The sequence below is a fragment of the Corythoichthys intestinalis genome, chromosome 3, assembly GCF_030265065.1.
Source record: "Corythoichthys intestinalis isolate RoL2023-P3 chromosome 3, ASM3026506v1, whole genome shotgun sequence".
In the NCBI taxonomy this organism is placed as follows: Eukaryota; Metazoa; Chordata; class Actinopteri; order Syngnathiformes; family Syngnathidae; genus Corythoichthys; species Corythoichthys intestinalis.
The window spans coordinates 55,761,892-55,782,686 of record NC_080397.1 but is presented as its reverse complement, the minus strand read 5'-3'; the positions used below and the strand labels follow the sequence as shown (position 1 = coordinate 55,782,686).

The following is a 20,795-nucleotide window of genomic DNA, read 5'->3' as shown; positions in this document are numbered from 1 at the left end:
AAATCCGATCTGGGTCATTTTTGTATGTGGTTCAAATCCGATCTGGGCCACATTTTTCCAGACTGTCGCGGCGGTCTGTACCGTCCAGTGTCCCAAATCCGATTTCAGCTATGCGTTATTAGCGCCTAGCTTGCAGTGAACACGGCTTTTGGGGAAGGGCCGGGCTTGACAACAGTCATAAAAAGATAAAAATGGGTTGAGGATAAGCATGAGAATGATTGGTTTTCTCTCTGCTCTATGTGAGCTATATTTCAACATTTCCTACACGGCCGAGAGTCGGGAGAAGGGTCTGGCTGCAGCCCGTGTTGGAGAGTCGGGGCAAACTGCCTGTGTGACATGGACGGACAGTGCATGCATCATGCATGCTATCGATCCATATAAACTGTGAATATAAGATTAAACGGGAATTATTTATGTCTGTTATTTGTCTCCTCCTTTTGAAAAGCAAAATATGATATCCCTGGAATGAAGGATGATTTGTCATTTGTTTTGATGCTTCTGCGCACCGGCGCATGTCAGACTACGAATTAGAGCGCATGCGTAATACTTGAATGGTCTCAATGGACAAAAGCAGTCTAAACGGGCACGCCAAAAAAATGGATATGACAAAAAAAAAATTGCATTTGTGCATTAGGACCTGTAGTATGAACGTAGCCTAATTGAATGAGCAGGGACAAACAGCTTGGAGTCAGAAGTACGTGCGCTATTCTCAAATCTGAACGCACCCCGAGTCTTGGATGACAAATCAACAGAGCAGAGAGTAGACACAACATGGCTGGTAGTGTCTTCAATTTATTCAGAGTTGAGTAAGTAACGCACCGCTTTTGACCAACACTGCTATTGAATATGTCATTATTATCATTTTAAAAATTTAAGTGACGGGTAAAAATAGATTATGACCGGATTTTTATGACCCTGTCAGTCAAAATGACAGAAAACGAAAAAGTCTAGCGCAACCTCTGATTGGCATATAGGTCGTTGATCTGCCGTTGGCAATATGTGTTAAACTTGCAGGGGTCCCCAAACTTTTTCCAGTGAGGGCCACATAACTTTTCCCTTCTCTGATGAGTCAGTTTGTAACAGAAAAAGTGTGACGATTGCAGGAGTGCCTAAATGTAAAAAAAAAATATTGTTTTTCCGAAAGCCACAATCAAATAACCCTTTATGGATATTCCACAGAACAAAAGTAAATAAGATAAAAATAATAATATAATATAATAATACTTAATAATAATAACACTATTATTCAAATAGATAATAACCAAATAACCCTCTCTGAGTTCTTCACAGAAAAAGGCCAGAAAATAAATAACACTATTGAGAAAAAAAAAATTCAAAATGCTCTCTGGTATTTTTCAGGGGGCCGGACCAAATGTGGGGGGCAGTAGTTTGGGGACCCCTGTTAAAGTGTATTATTTACCAGTATAGTGAAATGCATGCCTTTTAGCTTTTATGGCGCTTTCACGCTCAAGTGGGGGCGCCCTTGCGCTTCCTCACGCGAAGAAGAACGCGCTCACGTGAAGAAGAGCGCGCTTACACGCGAAGAAGAAATGCCGCATCCAAGCTAGTGAGCGAGTTAGTGTGAGAGGGAAGAACTGCTACGACCCTACGTTCTTTCTTAATGTTTGTAAAATATCTACAGAGGCAACGCCTGTATGTATCATCTTTTGTGTTGTTGTTGTGTGTTTCCACTCGCGATCGGACACTTAAATCCAGTTGTGTAGTGGTTTGTACGACGTGCTAATGCTAGCGAACGCATGCTAATCATGTTGTTATTACTGAATTAGCAGCTAATCAACGCTGATTTACGTTGATGCAAACCTGTTTGTTATTGGGGACGAAATTGATTTGTTTCATTTCTATTTTTAGTTTCACTCTTCAAGTGATGGTTGAATAAGGTCAGCAAATTATACCAACGTCTTCTGTATCGTCATTTCGGAGTTTAGCTAGCTGTATAGCTGTCTCGGTGAGGACAGTGCAGTCTATTCCCTCCCGATGCAGTTATCTCCACCTTGCAATGATTGCAAGTCGTGTTGTTGTAATTTTTCCTCGTGAAGACACACTTTCGAGCATTTGAACCTACGTGCTGTCATTGTTGTTTAAGGCTGCAATGCTCGTGCTAAACCATCGTAACCTTTCATTTTCACCCTCTTTCCTGGTGAAGTGTAGCCAAACTTTGGAGCGAGTGGTTCTTGGTGCCATGCTAATTTGATGTGTCCAGGATGCGTCTGGACAACAAGACGCGTCACGTCATATGATGACGCAGTACGCGTCTTTAGGAATCGTTAAAGGGATCGTTAAGGCTTTTTCATTGTGATGTCAAGGCCTCGAAACACTAGGAAACGGTTCGGAATTGGAATCGGATTTCGATTCCCATCCCTATTCGATTCCCATTCCCAAGTTTGGTGGTGGCAAAATCATAGAAAAATCATAAAAAAAGTCTTTTTATCTATGGTTAGGGTTAGGGTTAAAAAAAAACGAAAATTATACTTGTAGTTGTGCTTTAGAAATGACATTGTTGTTTCCACGAACTCGTCCAAAGTTTATATTAGTTAAAATACACTAAAATCCGAAAAGCTCTTCACCTGCCCTTTAATGAGCTCCCTTAAGACAACGCTGAGTTATTCATGCAGACGGAACAAAACTGCAACCAACTCCTACTATAATTCTCAAAAACTTTATTCAGTTCTGTATATAAATTTGAATCCAATTAAACTGACCCCCCCCATACCACAACTATTTATAACCAAGTGGAAATAGAGGGTGACCCTAACGTCTGAAGAAATCTCTGCAAGACATCTTGTTTCACAAGAATGACATCAAATCAAGAGTAATAAATACACAAAAAAAGAGTACTCACCTTTCATGCCATCTCACAAACATTCACACACACATTAGCGATGCGAAATGAGCACCTTCTCATGTTACTGCATATAAAACCCAGGTGGAAATGTAACAAAAATGCTACCTCAAAAAAAAATCTCTTCAATTTTGCACACAGCCACAGTTGTCGTTTTACAGTCGGCACAGGCAGGAAATAACACTATCCAGATGTGTGGGGGAAATGGGTTTCCTCTAGAAATACAGTAAATGTGCGATTAACAAGGGACAGCAAATAACAGACTGGTACGAAACGCATAATTACCTGAGTGGATCAAATATCACATTTACAGCACTGTTTTTACAAACTTCAAAGGTCAAAAGGTCAATATTTGACACCAACTACGGGGGAAAAAACAGTTTCAGCACAGAGTGGTCAACTCTGGCGGAGGGCGGAGCCTGATCTGAGATGATTGGTCAGCTGGGGGACAGAGAGGAAAACAATGACAGATGTGCATTTACGCAGAATACGGTATAAAGAGTGTTTTCAGGTCTCTCAGCCTGTAGCGCCATCTAAACAAACTGTTTATTTGGGTGCTGCGGCGCCCGCAGCTACTTCTGCTTGTCTCGTTGCAAATGAGCTCATAGCGTTCTTGAGCTGAGCTGACACAGCCTTTACGCACACACACAGTGTGTCATAAGGGCCGTGCATGGAGCTGTGCTTTCTCCACTAAAGAGACTTCAAAATAAAATAAAAGTAGCCCCCTCAGGGTTCTGCCGTGAGATTATTTTGGTCCGTAAAAGCATGACGAAGGGTCACAATTTACATCTTTCGCGATGACGTAAAGCGGGGAGAAAGCAGGCTTCTGCGCTCGCAGTGCAAACATTTGGTTGACATCAATCATCGGGTTACAGGAAGACAATAAAATACAACTTTTGATGTTCCGAGTGCTGTTCAAATGTGGGGCTTTTGTTCAAAGTCTGGACTTGAATTTGGACATCTGAGCGCAGTTTTTAACAACGCAAGAGGAACACGTGACCATGTCTTACGGCACAAAAGGACAAATGAATCCAAGGGCGTAGGTTTGCATAGGGACGGTAGGGACATAATACCACCAACTTTTCAGGATGCTCAAGTTATCCCCACCAACTTTTAAGCAAGGTAATTAAGATTGTCTTCCTATACAGTGGTATGAAAAAGTATATACTGGACTGTCTCAGAAAATTAGAATACACAATATTCTAATTTTTTGAGACAGTCCTGTGTATATATACAGGACTGTCTCAGGAAATTAGAATACACAATATTCTAATTTCCTGACTGTCTCAGGAAATTAGAATACACATTATTACATTATTACAAATTAGAATACACAATATTCTAATTTCCTGACTGTCTCAGGAAATTAGAATATTGTGTATTCTAATTTCCTGAGACAGTCTTGTATATATACACAGGACTGTCTCAAAAAATTAGAATATTGTGTATTCTAATTTTCTGAGACAGTCCAGTATACCTTTTGGAATTTTTCACACTTCTGCAAAAAAATCACCATCAAATGTGATCGTATTTTTGTCAAAATCACACAGATGAAAAAACAGTATGTGCTTTACCTAAAAGCACCCAAACATTGATAAGTTTCATATTTTAACTCATTTGCTACCAAAAACATATAAATACATTCAATTTTTAATTGTTTCAGTGTCCCAAAAACGTATTTATACAGTGGGGCAAGTAAGTATTTTGTCAACCACCAATTGTGCAAGTTCTCCTACTTGAAAAGATTAGAGAGGCCTCTAATTGTCAACATGGGTAAACCTCAACCACGAGAGACAATATGAAAAAAAAAAAAAAATACAGAAAATCACATTGTTTGATTTCTGAAGAATTTATTTCCAAATTAGAGTGGAAAATTAGTATTTGGTCACCTACAAACAAGCAAGATTTCTGGCTGTCAAAGAGGTCTAACTTCTTCTAACGAGGTCTAACGAGGCTCCACTGGTTACCTGTATTAATGGCACCTGTTTTAACTCATTATCGGTATAAAAGACACCTGCCCACAACCTCAGTCAGTCACACTTCAAACTCCACTATTGCCAAGACCAAAGAGCTGTTGAAGGACACCAGAGACAAAATTGTAGACCTGCACCAGGCTGGGAAGACTGAATCTGCAATAGGTAAAACGCTTGGTGTAAAGAAATAAACTGTGGGAGCAATTATTAAAAAATGGAAGACATACAAGACCACTGATAATCTTCTCGATCTGGGGCTCCATGCGAGATCTCACTCCGTGGCGTCAAAATGATAACAAGAACGGTGAGCAAAAATCCCAGAACCCCACGGGGGAACCTAGTGAATGACCTACAGAGAGCTGGGACCACAGTAACAAAGGCTACTATCGGTAACACAATGCGCCGCCAGGGACTCAAATCTTGCACTGCCAGACGTGTCCCCCTGCTGAAGAAAGTACACGTCCAGGCCCGTCTGGGGTCCGGTAGAGAGCATTTGAATGATCCAGAAGAGGACTGGGAGAAAGAGTGGCTTTAGTAAGAAGTATTTCAAGGTCCTGGAGTGGCCTAGTCAGAATCCAGGTTTCAACCCCATAGAAAATCTGTGGAGGGAGTTGAAAGTCCGTGTTGCCCAACGACAGCCCCAAAACATCACTGCTCTAGAGGAGATCTGCATGGAGGATGGGCCAAAAAACCAGCAAGGGTGTGTGCAAAGCTTGTGAAGGGTTACAGAAAACGTTTGGCCTCCGTTATTGGCAACAAAGGGTACATAACAAAGTATTGAGACGAACTTTTGGTATTGATCAAATACTTATTTTCCACCATGATTTGCAAATAAATTCTTTAAAAATCAAACAATGTGATTTTCTGTTTTTTTTCTTCCACATTCTGTCTCTCATGGTTGAGGTTTACTCATTACAGGCCTCTCTAATATTTTCAAGGGGAGAACTTGCACAATTAGTGGTTGACTAAATACTTATTTGCCCCACTGTATACCTTTTGGAATTTGTCATATTTCTTCAAAAAATCGCCATCAATCGTGATCGGATTTTTGTCAAAATCACACAGATGACAAAACAGTATGTGCTTTAACTAAAACCACCCATACATTTATAAGTTTTCATATTTTAACTCATTTGCTCCCAAAAACGTATAAACACATTCTATTTTTAATTGTTTCAGTGTCCCAAAAATGTATTTATAGGTCTTTTATGTGTTGTTTTGTTTTTTCACAAGAGACATCTCTAGGTTCTGATGCAGCTTTGCTCCAAAGCACAACGCTCCAAATCCATTTTAAAGCAATAAAACTGGCCACTGGAGGGCAGTAGCAGCATTTGGTAAAAACTCATATCGGACCATGAAAGGAAGTGAATGAAGAGAAATAGTCAGGAAATGGAAGTTGGAAGAAGTAAGAAGCGTGAGAAAAATGTGGAGAACAATATAAGACACAAGGCACATACCCCACGCAAGTTCCCTAGGGGAATTCTGTTATAAGGTAGTGGTCACTACAAAAGAAAGATAAAAAAAAAAATCTATCTTAATGAGACAGGTGGCAATGAGGGAAAAATTTACCCCGCAGCCGCGGCCACAACAGCGTCATCTCTCAGTTCAATCGTTTAGTTATGTGTAAATAAATTGTTACTTTGCTATCAAAAGCTCTATTTGTCTTGTTGTTTATGTTATTTTGCAGAAGGAAAATATTTTTCAGATGTTTGGAATGTCACAAAAGCAAAAAATAGCTGTGTTAAAGTCATGTTTGAAATGTATGCTTTTAAAAAAAGCTCAATTTCTCAGTTTTTTCATCAGAAATTGGAAAATTGCTCAAACTAAGCTAAATTGTTACTTCGCTATCAAAAGCTCTATTTGTCTTGTTATTTATGTTATTTTGTAGAAGGAAAATATTATTCAGATGTATGGAATATCACAAAAGCAAAAAATAGCTGTGTTAAAGTCAAAGCTATGTTTGAAATGTATGCTTTTAAAAAAAGCTCAATTTCTCTGTTTTTTTCATCAGAAATTGGAAAATTGCTCAAACTAAGCTATTTTCTAATGCTGATTTCGAAAGAATGGAAAAATATTAGGGCTGTCAAAAGATAAAAAATTTTAATCGAGTTAATTACAGCTTAAAAATTAATTATTTGTAATTAACCGCAATTAATCGCAATTCAAACCATCTATAAAATATGCCATATTTTTCTGTAAATTATTTTTGGAATGGAAAGAAAAGACAAGATGGATATATACATTCAACATACTGTACATAAGGACTGTATTTGTTTATTATAACAATAAATCAACAAGATGGCATTAACATTATTAACATTCTGTTTTAGCGATCCATGGATAGAAAGACTGTTAGTTCTTAAAAGAAAAATTTTAGTACAATTTATAGAAATTTTATATTGAAACCGCTCGTAATGTTTTCGTTTTAATGAAATTTGTAAAATTTTAAATAAAAAAAAATAAACTAGTAGCCCGCCATTGTTGATGTCAATAATTACTTACACAATGCTCATGGGTGGCTGAAGCCTATAAAATCAGTCGCACCCAAGCGTCAGCAGAGGGCGGCAAAACTCCATAAAACACAATGAACAAGTGGTGTTTCACTGTACCGTCATTTAAATCTGTCTGAGCGGGTAATATGCGTTAATTGCGTCAAATATTTTAACGTGATTAATTAAAAAAATTAATTAACGCCCGTTAACGCGATAACTTTGACAGCCCTAAGAAACATATGAACTAACTTTTTTTCCTTCTGAAAGAAGAGAATCTAATCTTTCTTCTGGTGGGTTCCATGTTTATATAGCAATTGAACAGAATTTTCTGTGGGCCTTGCAAAATCAGTCAAAATCCAGTGAAACGGCCGGGAGCGAAGGGCCTTGCTCCGGTGACAATGGCTGGGAGTGAATTAGTTAATGAGGATAGTATACAAACAATGACAGAAGGGGGAAAAATAAGTAAGTGAACCATTACATTTAATACTTTGCAGCCCCCACCCTTTGGTAGCAATAGCTTCAACCAGACGCTTGCTTTAGCTGCAGATCAGTCTGACACATCGATCAGGACTAATCTTGGCCCATTCTTCTCAACAAACCTGCTGTAATTCAGTCAGATTCCTGGGATGTCTTAGTCTGGAACTCCAGACTCACCGCTGTTCTAGCTATAGAGTCAGGCGGCTGTTGGGCAAATCAAATTCCCATCGCGGAGCAAGCCACAGCTAACAGACAGCGGAGCGGACCAATCAGCGACGGTCGGACATGACGTTGGTAAAGCGACAAGAAACTGTTGATTTTAGCGAGTCTATGTGTTTTTGGTCATTTAAAACTGAATTTACAGTGGATAGGAACATATTCTCGGCTCTCCGACTCGCCATCTGTGTTGTTGTGGAGACGACTTCCGACGCGCAGGAGTGAGGTTGCTCATTAAGAACACGTCACGCAAATAAACTAATCTGATTGCACAGACGATTTCGTTCGGGCTTGAGAGGCCAATAAGGAGCTGGGTCCCAGACTCTATAGCTGGAACAGCGGTGAGTCTGGAGTTCCAGGCTAGGGATGTCTGGCATGAATCGCTGTCTTTAGGTCATGCCACAGCATCTTAATGGGGATCAAGTCTGGACTTTGACCTGGCCACTCCAGAACTTGAATTTTGTTCTTCTGAAACCATTCTGAAGTTGATTTAATTGTTTGATTTACTGCTTTCTTATTGCAGCATCCATCCTCTTTTTAGCTAACTGTCAGACAGACGGCCTCAGGTGTTCCTGAAAAACATCCTGATAAACTTTTGATTTCAGTCTTCTATTAATGATTGCAAGTTGTCCAGGCCCTGAGGGAGCAAAACAGCCCCAAATCATGACGCTCCGTCCACCATGCTTCACAGTGGGGATGAGGTGTTGATATTGGTGAGCTGTTCCATTTTTCCTCCACACATGCCGTTGTGTGTTACCCCCAAACAATTCAACTTTGGTTTCATCAGTCCACGAAATATTTTGCCAAAACTTCTGTGGAGTGTCCGAGTGCCTTTTTGCGAACATTAAACAAGCAACAATGTATTTTTTAGACCGAAGTGGCTTCCTCCGTGGAGTCCTCCCAGGAACACCATTCTTGGCTATAGTTTTTACATATAATATATGTGTGCACATAGATATTGGACTGTGCCAGTGACTTCTAAGTCTTCAGCAGACACTCTAGGGTTCTTTACTTCTCTAAGTATTCTGCGCTGAACTCTTGGCGGCATCGTTGGTGGACGGCCACTCCTTGGGAGAGAAGCAACAGTGCTAAACTCTCTCCATTTGTAGACAACTTCTCTGACTGTCGATTGACAGACATCCAGACATTTAGAGATAGTTTTGTATCCTTTCCCAGCTTTATACAAATCAACAGTTCTTGATCGCAGGTTTTCAGACAGCTCTTTTGACCGAGCCATGTTGCACATCAGACAATGCTTCTTATAAAGACATTTCTTACTAGGTGTGTGTTTTACAGTGGGCAGAGCAGCTTTAAACCACTCATCAGTGATTGGACACACACCTGATTTAAAATGTTTGGTAAAACTTGGTTTCAATTGCTCTTTAAGTCTCCTTAGGCAGAGGGTTCACTTACTTTATTTTTCCACCTTCTGTCATGGTTTGCATGCTATCCTCATTAAAATATGAAAACCTATAAATGTTTGGGTGGTTTTAGTTAAAGTACTGTATTTTCATCTGTGTGATTTTGACAAATATTAGATCCCATTTGATAGTGATTTTATGCAGAAATGTGAGGCATTCTAGATACCTTTTCATGAAAATATTTGAATTTTAAGTTTTTGAAAATACAGATCGGCCTCAAGCCCCGTGTCCCGTCAACTGACAGTGAAGTCTATTGTTGTAATATTCGGCTTTTTGGTTTTCAGTTTTTCAGCCAAATGTTTCCAATGTTCAGTTTTTGCTTTCGCCCAAGAATTTTTCTTTCGGTACATCCCTAGTTTGAATCGAACGGTGTATCATCGGTGAAAGTTTGTATACAGTTGTGGTCAAAAGTTTACATACACTTGTGAAGAACATAATGTCATGGCTCTCTTGAGTTTCCAGTTATTTCTACAACTCTGATTTTTCTCTGATAGAGTGATTGGAACAGATACTTCTTTGTCACAAAAAACATTCATGAAGTTTGGTTCTTTTATGACTTTATTATGGGTTAACAGAAAAAGTGATCAAATCTGCTGAGTCAAAAATATACATACAGCAACACGAATTAGCAATTTCTTGTGAGTGATTATTGACTTGAACAATCATTGACTTGAACAAGTCATGAAAGTCACTTGGAGCCATTTCAGAGCAGCTGCAGGTCCCAAGAGCAACAGTGCAAACAATTGTTTGTAAGTATAAAGTGAATGGCACTGTTTTGTCACTGCCACGATCAGGAAGAAAACGCAAGCTACCACCTGCTGCTGAGAGAAAATCGGTCAGGAGGATGAAGATTCAACCGAGAATCACCAAAAAGCAGATCTGCCAAGAATTAGAAGCTGCTGGAACACAGGTGTCAGTGTCCACAGTCAAGCGTGTTTTGCATCTCCATGGACTGAGAGGCTGCCGTGCTAGAAGGAAGCCCTTGCTCCAAAAGCGGCACCTTAAGGCTTGACTGAAGTTTGCTGCTGATCACATGGACAAAGATAAGACCTTCTGGAGGAAAGTTCTGTGGTCAGACTAAACAAAAATCGAGCTGTTTAGCCACAATGCCCAGCAATATGTTTGGAGGAGAAAAGGTGAGGCCTTTAACCCCAAGTACACCATGCCTACCGTCAAGCACGGTGGTGGTAGTATTATGCTATGGGGCTGTTTTGCTGTCAATGGAACTGGTGCTTTACAGACAGTAAATGGGATAATGAAGGAGGAGGATTACCTTCAAATTCTTCAAGATAACCTAACGTCATCAGCCCGAAGATTGGGTCTTGGGCGCAGTTGGGTGTTCCAACAGGACAATGACCCCAAACACACATCAAAAGTGGTAATGGAATGGCTAAATCAGGCTAGAATTAAGGTTTTCGAATGGCCTTCCCAAAGTCCTGACTTAAACCCCATTGAGAACTTGTGGACAATGCTGAAGAAACAAGTCCATGTCAGAAAGCCATCAAATTTAACTGAACTGCACCAATTCTGTCAAGAGGAGTGGTCAAAGATTCAACCAGAAGCTTGTGGATGGCTACCAAAAGCGCCTAATTGAAGTGAAAATGGCCAAGGGACATGTTACCAAATATTAGCGCTGCTGTATGTATATTTTTGACCCAGCAGATTTGATCACTTTTTTCTGTTCACCCATAATAAAGTCATAAAAGAACCAAACTTCATGAATGTTATTGTGACAAAGAAGTATCCGTTCCAATCACTCTATCAGAGTTGTAGAAATAACTGAAAACTCAAGAGAGCCACGACATTATGTTCTTCACAAGTGTATGTAAACTTTTGACCACAACTGTAAGTCAATACAAATTTATTTTGCATTGATCATTTAGCCTATCAATTAATTAGTTTCATATTCGTAAGAAATGTAGCCTTGACCCCCGTTCACCCAATCTGTTTGGTCTTATTAATGTCCCGTCCCCAGAAAAAATTCTACATGTAGGTCATGTTGTTATATAGTCCCTACCAATGTTAAGACCAAACCTACGCCCTTGAATGAATCCAAAAGAATGACGTCCTTCAGGAGGCGGCGGTCCATTCGGGAACTCCGCACCTGATGTGTGCATGTGTCTCCAATGTGTGGTAGAGAGGGGGAGAAACGTTGGGGGTGAAGCGAGGATACTCTCTGTGGAGGGGGGGGCTGTGCGGCCTACTTTGAATGTTTTCAGAGCTCTGCCTCTGGTAAGGATCGTGAGCGACGGCTTCTCCCAGCGGTGGCGAGCCGTGATGGGCCGCGGCGCTGAGCCGAGAGCCCTGCGGGCTGGAGCTATAGGCGGAATGCGGGTTATAAGGCGGGTAGGGCTCCACGGGGGTCATGGCGGAGGGCAGCGGGCAGGCGTACGACCAGCCGCGATCGTCGAGTCTGCTTTCCGAGCCGGCGAACATGCACGCCTGACGCTGTCCCGCATCGTACGTGGCGTCCGTGAGGGCGAGTGTGGCCGGACGGGCGAATGGGGCGGCGTGGTAGTAGGACTCGCCAGGGCTCCGTGAGCTACCAGGGAAGGCTCTCTTGAATGGATGCTGGCAGTTCCCAGTGGAGCAGTTCTCCTCCGCTGCACAGAGAAAAATGTTGTGACATTAAATCAGCAGAGAAAGTTGCTGCTACTTTAAAAGCGTTTTATTGCTCAACTGAGCACCAAAAGTGCACATAAAAGACAATTGCATTAGTTTTGCAGCTTGACATTTACTGAGGCACAAAAATAAAGAGTGGCTGATTCATGTTGGTCAGATGATCTTAATGGACTGCACGCATTACACTGTACTTGGCACTGCAAGTACTCTATGTCTTCTTGTGGGATTTAGACATAAACAATCTTTGCCACGTTTAGAATATTATTGTACGTTGTTCCATTATGCTTATATAATGTTCAAGTAAAGACAGAAGAGAAAAATGAATATGGCGGAAAATATAGACAAGACTGAAAAAGCAGTTTCTGCTGTTACACTCCTCTTTAAAAGTAACTGCTGTATTTTAAGCCAAAACAACTGTCGTGTTTGATAGAACGATATGTCTACGGCGGAAAACACTCAGGTGACTTGAAGTTCCGCTATGAGACCCCCAATTTAGCCAACTTTCAAAATTGTCCGATATGCATGTGTGATACATCATTGGAAAGCTTAAAATCTCAATTTTCTGGGAGAAAAAAATTTTGAGCAGGAGGGCATTTTTTAAAAAAATATATTTTTTAAACAGCAAAACCCTATCTGGAGGTGAGAGCACGCGAGAACAGAATTACAGACGCCATGACTTTGACGAGATATTATCGCGTACCTACTTTGTTTCGATCCAAAAACTGCATGTAGCATGTATCAGTGAGTGTCCAGACACAGCTGTGAATGGTCAAAGCTGGATTTTGGGGGGGTTTTATGAGTGAAACATGGTAATATAACAAGGGTCGCGATGCAGAAATCGCAGACATCAAGGAGTGGTCGAGATTTTCTTTTTCATATATTTTCCCTTTTAAACGTTTTTTTCAACCTTTTTTTGTTTGGATCAATTATTTATCATCTAACATATCGGAGAAAATGTGACACTAACAAAAAAAATACAATTAAGCGACAGTTATGAGGTAGATATCCGTGACTTTTTTGCAGACGCCATTTTTTTCATTGTGACATAATTTGTTTAAAAGTTTAAAATATGTGAGTGAATAATTTTTTAAGTTTTTTTTTTTTTTTTTTAAACGAAATATGAGACCTCAATGAATGATTCTAAGCTAAAAACGACAGACATTTTGAATAATAAATATAATTAATTACCTTTGCTTTATTGCTGGGTTAAAACAAAAGCAATTGCGCGACGTCTGTAAACGGGGTTTTTCAGGGTAAAACGGACAAATTAAAAGTAGTTGGGGGGCTTAATGTGCCGTGAATCTGCTATGGCAGCATATAGATATATTGTTCCATCAAACACAACAGTTGTTTTAGCTTAAAATACAGCAGTTTCTTTTAAAGAGGAGTGCAAGAGCTGAAACTTCTTTTCCAGTCTTGTCTGTGTTTTCCGCCCTATATGCTGCCATAGCAGATTCATGGTGCATTACGCCCCCGAACTATTTTTAATTTGCCCGTTTTACCCTGCAAACCCCTCTTTACAGACGTCGCGCAACCGTTTTTGTTTCAACCCAGCCATGAAAACAAGGTAACTAATTATATTTAATTTTCAAAATGTCTGTCATTTTTAGCTTAGAATCATTAATTGATGTCTAATATTTCATTTTAAAAAAAAAATAAAAAAACACAAAAAAACACAAAAAAATTATTCACTTTCATATTTTTAAATTTTAAACAAATTACGTCATAGTGAAAAGAATGGCGTCTGTAAAAAAGTCCCGGATATCTACCTCATAACTATCGCTAAATTGTATTTTTTTGTTACTGTCGCATTATCCCCGATATGTCAGATGATAAATAATCGATCCAAACAAAGAAAAATTGGAGAAAAAAAACGTTTAAAAGGGTAAATATATGATAAAGAAAATCTCGACCACTCCTTGGTGTCTGCGATTTCTGCATTGTGACCCTTGTTATGTTACCATGTTTCACCCATAAAATTACCCAAAAATCCAGCTGTGGGCATTCACAGCTGTGTCTTCACACTCAGTGATACATGCGACATGGAGTTTTTGGATCGAAACAACGTGATAATATCTCGTTAAAGTCGTGGCGTCTGTAATTCTGCTCTCGCGTGCTCTCACCTCCAGATAGGGTTTTGCTGTTTAAATTTTTTTTTTTTTTTTTTTTTAAATGCCCTCCTGTCCAAAATTTTTCCTCCCCAAGAAAATTGACATTTTAAGCTTTCCAGTGATGTATCACACATGCATATCTGACAGTTTTGAAATTTGACCAAATTGGGGGTCTCAGAGCAGAAATTCAAGTCACCTGAGTGTTTTCCGCCATATACTAAATATAAAATGCAATAAATATCATGTAACCAATGTTGTTTTGGTTGCAGACTAAGATGTCCTTTACACATTCATTCATGTAGAATCGAAATATGGGCGTGGAGCAATTTAGAAACCGTAATTTTCGCACTACAAGGCGACCTGATTGTAAGCCGCCACCCACCAAATTTGTCACCAAAAACGACATTTGTTCATAGATAAGCCGCACTGGACAATCAGCCACGGCTATCCGCACTGTATTATGGGATATTTCCGCCAAAAGATATTAACCGGCAACACTTTATTTGATAGCAGCATCATACGACTGCCGTAAGACCAAATGAACCACAAATGAAGCTTTGAACCAATTGGCTGCAAAGCTTCATTGCTTCAAGATGCTTCATTTGCCCATCACTGCTCCCTTGGGGGAGACAGTCAACCTCTGCTGCCACCTGCTGTCAACACTGTTTTCCAACATGCCTCCTAGTATGCATTGCAGCGCTATAGTTGTAAATAACAATCGAAATTCATGTTCTGTGCTTATTATTTCTTCAGTTACCATTCTACTTGTTTCATTAATTGCTAGTTATGGTATTTAGTAACACTTTATTTGACAGTGGCACAGTAAGACTGTCATTATACATCTATAATTATGACATGACACTGTCATGAGCATTATAAATGGAGTTAGTGACCTAATTTGCCGGATAACACTTAACTCATTTGCTGCCAAAAACGTATAAATGCATTCTATTTTTAAATGCTTCATTGTCCCAAAAACTTATTTATACGTCTTTTGCGTTTTTTTTATTTTTTTAATTTTTTTACAAGAAGTATCTATAGCTTCCGATCTATCTGCCAAACAAAGAACAAAGCTCAAAACGTATTTTAAAGCAATAAACTGGCCACTGGAGGGCAGTAGCGCATTTTGTAAGACCTGCAACCGGAATCAACAGCAGTGAACGGCCGGGCAGCACGGTCAGAGCGCTGGCGGCTTGATGCCAGGCGGCGAACGACCGAGCAAAAGTACCGAGAGGATGCCTGGGATGCCAGGCGCTGGACAACTGAGCAAAACGACTGGGACCACTAGTGCAGCGGGCTCACCGAGCAGACCCCGCAGAGACTATAAAATAATCCATCGTTCTGAGACAGACAACGATGGGGGAAAAGTTTACACGGCTGATGCGGCGAAAACGGCTTCATCTCAGTGACAACTGCATCATCTCTCATTAGTAATGTGTAAATAATTTGTTACTTTACTATCAAAAGCTCTATTTTTATAGTTCTTTATGATATTTTGTAAAAGGAAAACATTATTCAGATGTTTGGGATGTAACTAATGCAAAAAATAGCTGTGTTAAAGTCAAAGTTATGTTTGAAATGAAATGCATGTGTTTACAAAAAGCCCATTTTCTCCATTTTTTCATCAGAAATTGGAAAATTGCTCAAACTAAGCTATTTTCTAATGTTGATTTCTAAAGAATAGAAAAAGATATGAACTTATTTTTTTTCTGCTGAAAGAAGAGATTCTAATCTTTCTTTTAGTGGGTTTCCATGTTTATATAGCAATAGAACAGAATTTGCAAAATCAGTCAAAATCCAGTAAAACGGCCAGGAGCGAAGGGCGTTGCTCCGGTGAAAATGGCTGGGATTGAATGAGTTAATGACATCCGTCATAAGCAATTAGTAATGCCCATGATAGTGTCATGTCACAATTATGATGGTCTTTTGACGCCACTATCGAATAAAGTGTTACCTGTTAACTCAAATAAATGAACAAATAAGCCGCACTGGATTCAGAATGAAGGAAAAAAGTAGCTGCTTATAGTCCGAAAATTATGGTTATAATTCTTTCATTTTCTATATGAACATAATGCAACATAAATATACAGTAAGATGTCCTATTGGTGCGTTTGATGCTCAATGCGACGCTCCCATTGGTGGGTTACAGACACCATGATTGAGTGTGGAGAAAACTAAACAGTAACTAGAAACTGCAATTTCGGGAGAAATTACACCTGGGTCTTTCCTCTGTGGAGATACAGATCTTAGCCCCACTCAGGTCTATCAATACAAAGGACAATAATGCCAGTCAATGGCATTAAACAAAGTAAACACCATTAGAAATGATTGGGAGAATTGGACGTCCATGTCCGTCAATGGCATTACCCTCCATAAGCGTCAATGCAATTGGGGACATTTGGGGTACACGTCCTATTGATATCTGGTCATTTCCTGTTGATTTGGGGGTATTGTTTTTTTTGCCACTGAAAATGAATGGGAAAAAATTTGGACGTCCATGCACGTCAATGGTATCAACTTACATAAGCGTCAATGGAATCCAAGTACAATAGCATCAATAGAATGAAAAAACATAATTAAATGCCATTAGAAATGAATGGGAAATTTGGACGTCCATGGACATCAATGGGATCACCCTCCATAAGCGTCAAAAGAATTGGGGAAGTGTGGGGGACACGTCCTATTGATATCTAGTCATTTTCTGTTGATTTGGGGGGAAAAAAAAGTCGGCTAGACTTCTGTGCTGATTTACTTTAAATGATTTCCGTTATCGATACTTGCAAGTGCTACACAATGTTTGTGTAACATGGGTTAAGATTCTCAATTGTTAGCCAGTGCTTATTTTTCCCACAGTCCCTGTATGCACCACGTCACATGACAAGTCACATTATACCAATTAGCCAATCACCAGTCATCAGGCACTATATAACCTGCCTTGACTCCTCTCCCTTTAGTCTTGTGGGAGAGAAGCCAAGGAGCAACAGTTGCAGCAGGTTAGTCTCAAACACTTCTTGATGTAGCTAACCAATGGCGTACCGCACGCAGGCTATTTTTAGACCGTGACGTCGCATCGTAAAGAAGAAGTAAAGCCGAAGTGGGACATTATAGACCCGCCCTCGCATAGACCCAACGTAAAAAGTGCTACTTTTCGCGGGTAATCTTTCAAAAACCAACATGCCGATCACGCATTGCTTTTTTGGAACTTGTAGAAATGACTCTAGACATTACGACCATGAAGGATGTTTTCTTCATACGTTCCCGGAAACCAAAAACTCGGGTGGAAAAAATGTGAGAACCGAATCAACTTGCCCGGACTTTAACACCAGCTCGGCGAATCCATTCACGTTTCATATGCAGTAAACATTACGTTGGGTTGGCATGGTCTTTCAGAGGACAAAGAGGTAAGCCATTTTTATATTTTTACTTTATTTTTTTAGCGTAACGTTGTGCCGTACTGCTTCTGTCTGACAATGAATGACCTGAAAAAAATTACAATGGTATCTGACTGCCACTGTTACCGTTTCTGTTATATATATATATATATATATATATATATAAACAACTTTAGTAAGGGGGAAGTGCAAATAAATTATAATATTAAGATGTGTTATCAATGAAAAAATGAAAAGTGTTCGTTGGCTGTCACTGAGTAGCATTTGCGATCGCTACACAAAGCTAACTAAATTACCCCCAAGAACGGTAAGAGATGTAGGACAACCAGAGGATATATAAGAAAGACTGATGGTAAAGGATAGCTTGTTGAAACCGGAGAATGTCATTGTCAGTCGCATTGATTAAAAAAAAAAAAGCCAAAGCTATGCTTAGGTCGGCTCGTTTTTTTTTCGTCTTTTTCAGCCTTCGACACTAAAGTCATCTCTTTAACTGAACATTTTTATGTTCTTCCACATTTATGCCAGTCAATTTGGCACCAGGCACGTCATTTTCGGAGAGAATTGGTAGGTTTAGCGCTGTAAACATCTCCTTCGTACACGATTTCCATTCATTTCCCATTAGGGACAAACGGTGGCTTGTCCTAGCTTTGTCCCAGCTTAGCAACAGTAGCTAATGCCATGAATATTAATGAGCGGAAGTGACGTGTTGCTTGTGGTACGCCATTGTATGTTTCAAACTTGCTTAAAGGCTGTTTTATAACTTATAGAACCAGACCTTTTTATTTGTGTTGGGAACCTGTTTGTGTGTGCTCGACTACATCCAAGTGAACTGGTGTGTCTGAATTTGTCATCTGTAGGTAGCGTTAGCCACAATGCTAACGTATGCTAATTTGCATGTTCATTTGATTTTCTGTGTCTGTCAGTGCCTTTATTATTGTATTATTTTATCACGTTAGCGTGCTAAAAATTAGCATGCTGAGATGCTAATGCTAGTATTATTGCATTTTTGTAATTGGGTTGGTTGGTCCAGGCAGGCCAGGTGTCCTCCCCTGCCTTGGGACTACTCAAACTAAAGGATGGCAAACTAGGCGGACTGAGTGGAATTCCGGGGTGAGTTAAAGTGTTCTCTCTTCATTTATTTGGGGGTAGGGTCATTACTCTTTGAAAATGTGTTATCAATTAAATTAGCATGGGCTGTTTGTATTGTAGAATTATTTCAGGTTAAAAAAAGAATTCAGCTGCATATGATGAATGAGCAGCACTAAAGCTCACTAAGGTATCACTTCAGTAGTGGAAGCTCACAATAAATAAGTTGATTCATTCAAGTTATTTTGAGTACAGCAAACTCAAAATAAATAAATAAATAAATTCCTATAATCTGATTCAGGGGCCGGCAACCCATAATGTTGAAAGGGCCATATTGGGAGCAAAAAAACAAATGTCACAAAAAAGTCAAAGCCTTATACATTCTGCAAACTCAAATATTTACTAAAATCCAGTTCTTAAGGTTAATTTGAGTCCTTAAAACTTGAAATAATTAAATAAATTGCATCTCATTAATGTAAGGAACATAACTTTCCGCCTTAGAAAATGTGATTTAAAAAAAAATTTTTAAGGTGGTCAATTTATAATATTTTACAGTGTAGATTGGATTTGAAAATATCCACTTCATGCAACTCAGCCCGTTCAGATCGTCAAGAAAGTGTCTCCCTTGAGCCTGATATAAAAAAAAAAAAAATCTGAATCGAGTCACTTTAACTTGCAGTGTGAACACACTAGCCTTACAATCAGTGTTGTCACTAATGCATTAATAAGTAACGCGTTACTGTGATCTGATTACTTTCTTTCAGTAAAGAGTAATCTAACGTGCTCGTTTTTCCAAACCAGTAATCTGATTAAAGTTTCCTTCGCGTCTGTGTATGTAGAATGAAGAATATTGTAGTCATGTAGGAAGAGGATTTTTAATAGAAAATGTTAAAAAGGTTCCTGCTACGTGTTCATTTCCATGCCAACCTCTCATAGGTCTTCCTGTTTTGGTCTCTAGTCACACGCGCTAAGTGTTTTGGAACTAACGTGTGCCGGCACGGGTGCACATTCGAGCCGAGTGCAGCCACCTGGTGAGATGTGCGAGGGAATGTTGATCTGTGTGCGTCAATGACTGAAATTGAGTATTTTTCCTTCATTCTGGAGGGTTCCAGCGATAGGTTGGAGCAGGTACATGCGCAGCCATTTGGTAGCTTTGCCGTTGCAACAGCGGGTAGTCTGTGAGCATTGTTTACATCCTATTCGTGTTGCACATTTATGCCATGAGGTGACGTGTTTATTTAGCATCTTTGGGATGTGTTGTAAATGGTAAAGTGCTTACTGTAGTTGCCGCCATATGCTGTTAACCATAACCCGAAATTCAGAATTTTTTACATTAGGCTTAATGTTAAAGTTAACGGGGTTTAATTAGATGGTGGAGTTGATTTCAACAAATTCCATGCAGTTTGTCATTTAGTTTTTAGTTTCAGGGGCTCTGGAGTGGCTAAGCTAGCCCGAGTCCATGGTGGTTGAAATCAACTCCATCGACTAATTAAACCCCTGCTAACTCGAAGATTAGGCCTGATGTGAAAAATTCTGATCTTTCCCTTTAAATTCAATTATAGGAAAGTCAATTAGATGCGATGACATCTTTCTGTTGTCCTTCATATGTTGAGGCAGCAAAGTGAGGAAAAATTACTAAAAAGTAACTGATAAATTACTTTTAAAGTAACTATGTTACTTTGAAAAAATCGGTAAAGTAACCAGATTACGCCTCAAAAACGTAATTTGTAATTAAATTACTTTTTCAAGTAATCTCTGACACCACTGCTTATGGTCCAAAAATACAGAACTGTATTGGCCCGAATATAAGAGTGTTTTTTTGCATTGAAATAAGACTGAAAACGCGGGGGTCCTAGATGTTATACCCATTCACGACGCTAGATGGTGCCAGATATCATTGAAGCGATGTTCTGTCATGACAGATCACAGCTACTCTCAAGTTTAATCAGTTTGCATTCTTTTATTGCGATGTTTTTCCTAATTCAGATTTGTTTAAAGACTACAGTTACAGTTAGACTTCACTTTGATGGTTAATGCAGTTATTGCAATTTTGTTGTTTTTATGACAATAGATTGGTTTATTTACATTTCAAAAACCAGAAGCCATTCATTTACGAATGTGATTGCACTTTAGTTTACATGTTTC

General features: G+C 39.4%; 1 protein-coding gene across 3 annotated transcripts in view; it reads right to left on the bottom strand.

Moving 5' to 3' along the window:
- Positions 1 to 11,290: 11,290 nt before the first annotated feature.
- LOC130913422 (T-box transcription factor TBX5-like) overlaps positions 11,291 to 20,795 on the bottom strand; it is a 50,653-nt gene continuing 41,148 nt past the window's right edge. For all 3 annotated transcript variants that reach the window (XM_057832032.1, XM_057832033.1, XM_057832031.1), the window contains one exon: positions 11,291 to 12,042. In XM_057832032.1, coding sequence (XP_057688015.1) covers positions 11,510 to 12,042 — 533 coding nt within the window. In that variant the 3' untranslated portion in view covers positions 11,291 to 11,509. The remainder of the gene's footprint in view (positions 12,043 to 20,795) is intronic.